General features: G+C 36.5%; 1 protein-coding gene across 1 annotated transcript; it reads left to right on the forward strand.

The window, feature by feature from the left end:
- Positions 1–1,775: 1,775 nt before the first annotated feature.
- LOC149084480 (astacin-like metalloprotease toxin 5) lies at positions 1,776–10,748 on the forward strand. Its single transcript, XM_089235485.1, has 6 exons — positions 1,776–1,912; positions 5,910–5,986; positions 6,128–6,203; positions 6,311–6,431; positions 7,301–7,476; positions 10,476–10,748. Exons 1-6 carry the CDS (start codon positions 1,792–1,794, stop codon positions 10,706–10,708), a joined length of 804 nt encoding a protein of 267 aa, XP_089091611.1. The 5' UTR covers positions 1,776–1,791; the 3' UTR covers positions 10,709–10,748.
- The last annotated feature ends 577 nt before the right edge of the window (positions 10,749–11,325 follow it).

Here is an 11,325-nt window from a genome sequence, read left to right on the forward strand (position 1 = left end):
CAACAACACTTCTGGCGACTCCAACAGCGTCCGCGACACTACGTTGTGTTTGCCCGGATTCCAGTCTGCCTATAACACGCCATGCCATGGATTCCGGTAAATCACGTTGTTGAGACATCCTCAAGTCACCTTGTCTCAAAAAAAAAATACTGCGCAATCGAATTTCACAGTTACGGCAGTAAAACAGACGTTTCTGCAACATCCCGATTTCTGCCCTTATCTCCTTTTTCTGGTTTTCGACGTCATGAACTTTGATTTGCATATGAAGTTTTCTTCTTCCGTTTCCTGCTAGGCTTTAAATTATGGATGATTCATTTTATGTTACTTATCGGTATACATCTTTGCGTAATTTTGTTAAAACCATGTGCTCCCCTAATTTTTTTGAGCAGTGTATATAACCAAAAACCTTTCTCAAAAAAAACTCAAAAAATATTGATGCTAAATTGCAATTGATTTTAAAAATGACCGCAGAACAATAACGATAATTTTGACTGATCCAAAGTGATAATTGGAAATTTATTAAAAATTAAGGAATAAAACAATCAAAAATTAACGAGAGAAAAGGTTCCAGAATTAATGGCAATTCAGAATAAAGAAACAGTTTCAGAATAAGTGAAATATTTCTATAGTTATTCTATTACTTATTTTAGTATACATTTCATAGTTATATAATTATTCTGTACTTTCTACTCTCAATTCACGGGCCGATCAAAGCGATGTCGACATTGGTGTCTGATACAGGGGTGCAGTGGATACTTGCGCACCCATGGTATTTTACCATGTATTGTACAAGATAAAATTCCTCAATCTTCATAACGAATTGCGGGCCTGTGAAAGTAGTAGAATAATTATGACGGAGCGGTGGAATTGGGGGAAAAATTTGCGGACCGTCTAGCAATAAATAAATTGGAGAAATAACGTGCAGACTAGCCAAAACAAATAAATAGGAGAAATAATATGCGAATCGACAAAAAAATGAATAAATGCGACAAATTATGTACCGATTATTAAAAAAATATTAAATAAATGGGAGAAATACTTTTTGGACCATCGAAAAATAAATAAGCAATTTACTAATTTACGAACCGGCAGAAAATAAATAAAAGGGAGCAATAATGTGCACATCGGCAAAACCAATTAATAAGCAAAACTCAAAAATTTACAGACCAGCAAAGAATAAACAAATGGGACAACTACATTGCGGACCAGCAGAGAATGAATAAATGATAGAAACAGAAAACCTGGATGAACAGTTGTTACGCACTCACGCTTCGCGAATCTTAGAACACAAAACGATTTCTATTTTACAGTCGCACATCTTGACAAACATTGAAGTGGCGGCAGAAGGAAGAGCGTTAGTGCTACCTGTCGGCATCTGCGTGAAACTCGGGATTTCCCTCTTTCTACCTATACATTATTCGATCAAAACGGATTAAAAGCTGAATAGTTATAATTTTGTTAAATCGGATGATTCTTTTTGAAACACCCTGTATTATTTACATAATCTGTTATGTGTATCTGCACTATTTATTTTTTAACAACAATCATGATTAAAATGGGGAAACTAGTTGATGAACTTGTTAAAAATGATAAGGTTTTACTCACACACACACACGCTCGCAGCTGGGAAAAGTGTGTACTATCTCATAATGATTGAATTATCGGAAATACACATAATTTTATTCTGGAATTGACTGAAGAGATTATGGGATAGAGTTGAGACAGGTGGGAACAGATAACGACAAAAAAAAAAACAGAACTTCAATATGATTTGTGTTATCCTTCAGACGCATGAATATTCATAAGGAGAACCATTCGGATCACAGTTTCCCGACTGCATCAAGTGCCATGGTGTCTCTGGTGTTCGCGCTGCTTCTGTTCGGATATGCGACGTGTATTCCTCTTGAGGAGGGTGAGTCGACATGTAATATTTGCGATAATATACATATACAAAGTGTCCTGTGAGTACAAGCACGGCCTTTATCTCATAAACCGTCCGTCGTAGAGGCATGATTGCAATTTAAAAAATGCTCAACAGGCGTTATTACCATAACCAGTTTCGAGACTGAAAATGCAGTGTGTCCCAAAATAAGAAATCTAAGTTTTTTGCACGGTCCCCATGTGCTCTAACTTCCAATTGAAAAGTTGTTGCCCTGTGTCTCCTGATGCCAAGGAGAAAAAATTACATGTTTTTAAGTGCAATATTCACAGAGATATTCGAATTAGAAAAACGGAGGAAATTTGGGAAGAAACGGCGTTAAATGCAGGTAAAACGGTTTTTCCGTTTAAGTGAAGTGAAATGCATACATCTGGTCTTGATTATGAGAGTATAACATATCAGTGGGGTTCGGATTTTTCCATGATTATACGCGGTGTAGCATTGTTTGACGATTTGCAATAATTTTGAGGCATTTTTCATGATTTTCCGAATTTAAGGCATATTTTCATATATTTAGATAGAATTATTTTGCATGTTTCTGGGGGGGAGGGGGGGGGTTTCTCCAAGCTCCCTCAATTAGCGATTTTTCGACGGTATCAGCAAGAATTGACAATTTTATTTGTGTGACTTTGAAATTATTTTAGAAAATGATTGGTGATTTCCCGTAATTACATCGGGAAAATATGGCCCGTCTATTTATAAAGGAATATTTTAAGGTTTTTCTATGGAGCATATTCTGTCAATTTTTAGGGTCCTAAAAATTCTAGCCTTACTTTTCAGTTATGAGAACTATCCCCATTCATGATTCCAGTAAAGATTACAAAATCAAGTAAGCTTCATTAAAATGACAGGACATCTTTATGAGAAACTCGGGACGCTAGAAATACGTTAAACACTGAGAAGTCCCATAATACAGTTAATGCAGTCAACTCTTTCATCAATGTTATTCAAATCGCCTTGGTAAAATATTATGACAATTATTTTCGACTCACTGATCAGAATTGTTCCGGAAAAAAAAGAAAATCAATATACTACAGACACTCATCCCCGTTTTTACCCATTTTTTTAAATAAATAATTTAAAAAAATGTTTATTTTCCGTTATTAATTTTGTACGTCCATATTATCTGCTTCTTGAAACTATTGAACCTATGGGTAATTTTAAAGTGGTCCCCGTATGCTAAAACTTCCAGTTAGTGAAATATAGAATCTGTTCCGTAAATTTATTTGCAAGAATATTCACATTTTTTAACCTCTTTTCTACGGAAGTTGCTTTTTCTTTTTCTTCTTTCTTTATAATAATGCATCTTTGTACATACAGGGTGATCAGCGAGTAAGCCCTTATTTCAAAATTAAATATCTCTACAACAAAGATCAATAGAATTATGCGGTAAACGGTACGTTTATTAGCAAAACTGTAAGAATGTTGTACAGAAATTTCGAAAATTTAGTTTTTTTTTTTTAATTTTTTAAAATTAAAAAAAAAAAACAAAACTGGAGATTTTGGGAAAATCCTCATTTGTGTGAAGAGAAACCACTGCATTCGCCTAAAGTTACTGCATGGGCTGCGGTATGCGCAGAGGCATTATCGGCCACTTCTCCGTGCGAGAAACGATTACTACTGAACGTTACGTTACAATTTTGGAACAATTTATCAGCACACATGGCGCATACCGCGGCCCATGCAGTAACTTTAGGCGAATGCTGTGGTTTCTCTTCACACAAATGAGGATTTTCGGAACCCCAAAATCTCCAGTTTTGTTGTTTTTTTTTAATTTTAAAAAATTTAAAAAAAAAACTAAATTTTCGAAATTTCTGTACAACATTCTTACAGTTTTGCTAATAAACGTACCGTTTACCGCATAATTCTATTGATCTTTGTTGTAGAGATATTTAATTTTGAAATAAGGGCTTACTCGCTGATCACCCTGTACTAGATACATGCAAGAATGAAAGAAAACCAGTAGGGTGAACGTGGAAAGAGGACTCTGAAAAAAAAAAAAAAAACTCGCATATTTATATTATCTATTACGCATTTTCCTTCTAATTTTTTTTCTATTTCCCCCCTTCTTCCCTTTTCCAACGTGCTGTTAAAATAAAACAAGGTTTCCATATTTACCGCCGATTCTAAATAGAGATAATCGGATAATGCAGTCATCAACGCAAAATTCATGGAGATATTTGAGGTTGTCGGCATTTATCGCCAATCATAGAGGATATGTTTCGAAAATTGCAACAAACTTGAATAAAATTCAAAGTATGATAATTCCTTGGCACTGAAATTGGTACTCTGACTGAAGATAATATAGTGTTTCACTTTTTAACCTCTTTATCTAAATGCTTTTGGCAGCATATTTGGACTACTTGCAGTTGAACTAGGGGAGATAAATCTCAAAAAGTGGCGTTATTGTTGGCATATAGGAAATGAAAGGCAAAAATACGAGAGAAACAGGTTTTAAATTCTTTCTCCCTCTTTTAATGTTACGTTTACATATTACATATTATCTAATACAATGAAACGTCTCTTTTGCCGGTGCGACAGAAAAATGCATCCGTAAAAGAAGGATGATCATTAATCAGGGGTTTCAAATACATACTTTTAACATACAAGGGGAAATTATTAATTGACCGTAAAAGAGGGGTGATCGTATCTGAGAGGTATACGTTAAGAGTAGTTTTATCTTGCTGTTTTTTTTTTTACTCGTCAAACAGTACCGAGGAAGATTTTTTGGCATTTCATTTTCATTGCACGTCATTCGAAAATTGTAGCCGCCAATATTGTGGTGAAATATTGCTTATAAATTACACTTGGCAACTATGGAGTACTCTCTCTACAGCAAGTCTAGTAATTTAACTGCATTTCATTGAGGGAAAAATTGATCCTAATGAATATGTGAGGTGGGGATATTTATAATCTTATTTATTTGCAGGGCAGGAATTTCCCTGACTTTGAATATTTTTTTATGATTTTGCATATTTCGCTATTTTTTCGCGATAGATTATTTTTTCATGATTTTCAGTAATTTTAAAGCATTTCTCATGGTTTTCAGAATTCAAGGCATACTTTCATATTTTTTTAGCATTATTTTGCATATTTAAGCAAAACAACGAAGAGGATTTTTTTTTTTCCCCCAAGCTCACTCTTAACTAGCTTCGTTTCCCACGTTGGCTATTTTCCTACGAGATATCAGCAAATGATTGATAACTTAACCAGTCTTTGGCAACTTTTTTGGCAGTAATTGGTAATTTTTTGGCGATATTAGCAAAGATTGGCAATTTTATTTGTGTGCCTTTGGCATCATTTTGGACAATGATTGGCGATTTTTCGTAATTTCTTCGTGGAAATAAGGTTAGCCTATTTATGAAGGCTCAATTTTTAGATTTTTACGGCATGTTTCAAGTTTTTTTGGGACATAAATGCATTTTTTATGGAGCATATTTTGTCGATTTTCAGGTCATAAAAATCCTAGTCCCCTACTTATTACAATACAATTCCTCAATAATGTCAATTACTTTCACTCCTAACTGTAATAGATATTATAAATTGAAATAAGCTTTGTTGAAAAAACCGGGGAAAACAGGACATTTTTAGGGAAAACGGACATTTTAAAGGACATTTCAAAATTACGGGAAATTACTAAAAGATAGAGAAATATGTCGGATAGGTGTCATGTCAATGAGCAAGTCCGAGCGTCAAACACATGTAATAAATCTCTTTGTATTTACCAACAGGCAAACATTGTCTCAATACGATGAGCTCTAATGTTTGAAATTTCTTGAACGCCATAAAAATGATGAAGATTGGCAATTTGTTGGCCGTTGCATTTTCATCTACGTTATAAGCACGGTTCATCACATTATACTTTGTGGGAATGAGTTCGGGCCAACGCATATTGATGTTAAAGTCGAAGTACCGTTTTAATCGAGGTCATTATAAACGAGTTTGACTGTATATATTTCGTCTTTTCCAGAAAAATATTTCGATGAAACGGTCATGTTGAATCCCGACCTGTTTGAAGGTGACATCTTGGGAATCGATCCAGATGCGGTGAGTTTTTACACTTGAATTGATATTCCTAATTTTGGATAGGTGAATTTTCAGAAATTACTGTTATTCAATGAAGATTCGGTCATAATTGACTGCGTTTTTGATGATACTTGGTGATTCTATTGTTTTTTCATTTGTTAGGACCGAAATGCAATGACTACGTTGACGAAAAGATGGCCAAACAATACTCTCCCTTACAAAATCACGGAGTTAGTAGGTAAAGATGTAAATCCAATCACAATTATGTAATGCCTGACGTTTTTATGATAGTGTATTAACATGTGTTCGTAAGGTTGATGATTGATATATACTTTGGAATAACAGAAAGCAAGGCTGGTGACGTGATCAGAGATGCCATGAAACACATTTCAGACAGGACGTGTATCCGTTTCAGACCAGCGACTGATGATGACGAGGACTACCTGCTCATCTTCTCAGGACAAGGGTAAATGTTTTAAGATTATGTTGTGAAAGTTTTGTTTTTATGTGCATGTGTGAAACGGGCTCTGAAGTTCTCAGGTGAAATTACTGTTCTTGATTGAAATCTTTGGAGATACAGTGTGAAGAGATACAAAATCACCGAATACGGAACCATCTATTTTCAAATCTATGAATAGAAGAGATATGCCATTATAATGCTTGGCTATGAGTGTAGTAACGGCTACACACGTAACAGCAAACAAGCATGCATGTGCAATGTTTTGCTGAAAGCATGCTTGAGGAGAATTCTGGAGGAGAAGCATTAGGAAAATTTTGCGTGAATGACTTTCGCGAATTCTGACTTTTAAGTTTTCAGATTAAAGAAATTAGTCGTTCTAATTGAAATCTTACGGAATACTATGTGAAGAGATACAAATCCGCCGAATATGGAACAAATGTATAGTTATATGTATAGTTTCAAATCGCTGAACACTAGAAGAAGAGATACACCATTGAAAATAGTTCTTGGCTATAGCCCAAAAACAGCTTCACTAGGGTGGCACATATACTAGGGGGCAGCATCAAGGCCCTGCGTCAAAGGTAAAGCCGATTGACCTAATGTATTTACGTATATATATGAGTTGACATCATCGTCATCAAGTTCCCCCTTCCCCAGACATTCAAGTCTATTTCCGCCTATGATTCTATTCATTGAAATATGCACAGAAATATAAAAATATCTGTCGTTCAGCGACACCCTGTAGATAGATAAATACGATACTGAAATTGGCATTTTCTTTCTTCTGCAAAAACATGACAAACAACCCTTTCTTAAAACTTAAGATGTCATGACAGTCTTGACAAGTTCATGAAGTTTTTCTCTCTCTCTCTCAGATGCTTCAGTCACGTCGGCCGAACCACGAAAGAACAACTTCTTTCAATTGGTCATCGATGTGACTTGCAGTCGATCGTAGTACACGAACTGATGCACGCAATCGGATTCTACCACGAACATTCGAGATCCGACAGAGACGATTACATCGATATCCACTGGGACAACATCGAGCCAAGTAAGCAGCCCTACTTTAATCTACATAAAATTGATTTTCTGTCTGTGTGTGTATGTTCTCTATACAAATCTATCGTATTATAAATATAAAAAAAATCACAGATCATTTTTTCATGATTTTTAGTAATTTTAAAGCATTTTTCATGATTTTTAGTAATTTTAAAGCATTTTTCATGATTTTTAGTAATTTTAAAGCATTTTTCATGATTTTTAGTAATTTTAAAGCATTTTTCATGATTTTCAGAATTCAAGGCATACTTTCATATTTTTTTGCATTATTTTGCATATTTAAGCAAAACAACGAAGAGGGATTTCTTCCCCCTCCCCTCCCTCCCCAAGCTCACTCTTAACTAGCTTCGTTTCCCACGTTGGCAATTTTCCTACCATATCAGCAATAAAAGGCTCAGTTTTAGAGTTTTACGGAATGTCTCCAGTTATTTTGGGGGCATAAATGCATTTTTTATGGAGCATATTTTGTCGGTTTTTAGGTCATAAAAATCCTAGTCCCCTACTTATTACAATACAATTCCTCAATCATGTCAATTACTTTCATTCCTCAGTGTAATAAATATTATAAAGTTAAGTAAGGTTTGTTGAAAAAAACCGGGGGAAACGGGACATTTTTAGGGCAAACGGACATTTCAAAGGGAAATTTCTTTCAAAATTACGGGAAGATAGAAAAATATGCCGGATAGGTGTCATGTCAATGAGCAAGTCGGAGCGTCAAACACATGTAATAAATCTCTCTGTATTTTCCAACGTATCAACAACAGGCAAACATTGCCTCAATACAAATCTACAATTTTAGTTCGATCGTCGCCAAATTTTCCATATATACCAAATGGGCCCGACTTGAACGATAGGCTACTTTAAAATTTTGTCAGAGCAGGGCAAATGCCCCAAATGGGCAAAAAACAGTCAGTCGAGCAACAATGATTTTTGGGCCTCAACACTTTCCGAACGTTCACTTTGGTTGCCGTGGTTCCCTAGCAATGCGTTTCAGACAGCCTTTACAACGGTTTGTAACCTCTTTAATCCTGTTAGTGTACATATTATATATATATGTATAATTATAATAACCATTATAAATGCCTTTTTATAATGGTTTTTCCACATTTTCAATACTCTCAAGTAATAAGACTTTTTGAATAGACGTCATAATCATCATCAGCATCGCTTTGAGGGTCAGGAAAAGGGTGATCCTCATAGAAATCAGTGTTAAAATTGCTGATTTTACTGTAGAAATGCCACGTGAAGGAGATACCACGTGATCCAAAAAGCCTCATTAAAGAAAACCCGTGCAGCGCCCTGTATTATAGCTAAATAATATAAAAGCCAATATAAATGCCAATATAAAATCCAATATAAAAGCCAATTGTTTACGTGAAAGGTGTTTAACCTCTTAAAGAATGCGAGACTTGAAATATGTCTCGGGTGTGATATTAAGTGAAGTAAGAATGTTCCGCTACTGACTTAAGGATCGAGAACAGAGAGAGCGTCCCAAGTCATTCAAGCCATCTATAAACGTGCCGCAGGTGACTTAAGTGGTCTGGGAATATGCCTCAGGTCACTGAAGTGAACGGGAAATGTGTTTCGGGCCTCTTAAGTGAAGGGTGTCCAAAACGATGCAAAGGTAGGTGTCTGAAACGTCGGAAAGGAGGATGTCAGAAACTCCCCACTTCATGGAAAGGACGTTACCGTGTCAGGAAAACTCCGGTTAAATAAGAATGTGTAAGGAACCACTTAAGTGATTACGAACAGCTTCCCAAGCCACTTAAGTGCCCTGTAAATGTGCCGCATTTGACTTGAGTGGTCTGGGAAGTGGCTTTTGGTCACTCATGTGATCTAGAAATGTGCCTTGAGCCACTCAAGTGAAGTATGAATGTGTCGCGTGTCATTTTAGAACTGAGACGCAGTTCTAGATCACTTAAGTGGTTTGCCGGTCACTAAAGGGATCTTGGTGGTGTGCTGCTTAGTTCATAGTCAAATATAGTTTTAGGTCGAGGGCTACATTAGGCATGCGGGCTATAGGTTGAGCTTGTGTGATTTATGCCATTTGTCTAGATATATGCTTACTATCCCACTGTATACGCTTATACTATACTATGGTAATCAATCTCAGTTTCCAAGTCCTCTTGGCTGTTGAGCTGAAGAGAGCCAAGAAACTGAGCCATGCATACATACCACAGAAGTAATAATGGGAGGAAATGAAGCTCGAACTAATAATGCGAGATTATGGTGATCTGTTTGACCCTACAACTTTCTTTACTATCTTCGAACACAAGGGCTCTCCATCTGTTATTCAATGCATTCACGGTTCCGCGTTCCAGATGATTCTTCAAAAACTTGCCCGGATGTACGTGTGGGAACGTTGTGCTCACGTTGATTCTAGTGACGGAACTGATCGTATCGTTGTTTTTCCCGTCCAGTAATTCGATGCCGGCTATATTTTTACCTATATATTTACCACACGAAAAATAACATTCGCGGTTTTTTTCCAGCATGGTCCGATTTCATCTCATGAGGTTTGATGATCATTAATGTAACATTCGGGGTCATCGCCAAGTTGGCGTATTTTTTCGTGATGAATGTGTCCAGTTAGCTATATCGACCCATCAAACCGCAGTCACGATGCGGTAATCTTTTTATTTACATTCAAATTTGACAGAAAAATTGTATGGCTTTACATCATTTAATAAATGGTACACCCCTCTCTCTAAAATTTATCTTTTTCTCTCTGTCGTCACATGGAGCTGAACCAATACATACAGCTATTACATATAGACATGAATCACACGTTGACGCTGAACAAAAATGGATTTAGTGCCTATACCGATCCGTCTAACATCAGCACATCGAAGTTTGTATCTGAGGCCATTACGTGAATTAGCTGGCCAAAGCCTCTCGGCCATTTCGCACATCGGCCACACTTCGGGCTTCGGCAGTAACATATACATAAACACACACACAAATATGATTTTTTTTTTCTTTATCTTTCAGGAGCTGTATCTCAGTTCAACAAACTGCTGCCAAATGAGAACATATTGTACGACGAATTCGACTTCGATTCCCTCATGTTGTACAGTGACACAGCCTTCAGTAAGGACCGACGAGCGGGTTTGAAGACGATGACCTCAAAGATACCGGGGAAACCAATCCCCAATAACTACAAACCCGCACTCAGCAAGAGCGACATCTATCGAGTCAAACGGCTGTACGAATGCAAAGACTAATACGTTCGGTCTATAGAATAAAAATGTCTATTTACCTTTGGATATTTTTACTTATTGCGAACGAAGCAGTATTTATTCTCTGCTCTCGTAATAATTCATATAGAATAATGTCCGAATCACCCCTGTTGATCACACCCTAAAACGCTTTGTGTTCTGAAAAAGGATTTTTTATCCGTTAAAAAACGGGACTGGATGGGATTCGGACACATTGGGTTTATATGTAATTCTGCAGACACTTTTGAACGACCGAAATTTTCCTTTGAAATCGGAGAAAATTGCCAATACGTGAATACAAAACGAACGTAGCGGCGCATTGCTGCCTGTGGGGGCTATGCGAAATTCGTCACCCTTTTCCCATTCCAGTCTAATTCTGTTTAATACTCTTTCCTCGAATTCGCCATCCTGCACTATAAGCTTCTTGGAAGGGCGTTGCATCGACGGAGGACAATCCGGGAAATTTATAGCGACGAGCCAGGCTGGGAAATGGTGTCTTCTAGAAACACCATTAGTTCTAGGACGGTTAGTGGTTCCCTAGCAATGCGTTTCAGACGTGTATATGCCTTTACAACGGTTTGTCACTTCTTTAATCCTGTTAGTATATGTATAATAGTTTATGC

This window comes from Pholcus phalangioides, unplaced genomic scaffold (genome assembly GCF_987345545.1).
Source record: "Pholcus phalangioides strain wild (caught in Gottingen) unplaced genomic scaffold, Ppha-v1.0 ptg000008l_1, whole genome shotgun sequence".
Lineage (NCBI taxonomy): Eukaryota > Metazoa > Arthropoda > Arachnida > Araneae > Pholcidae > Pholcus > Pholcus phalangioides.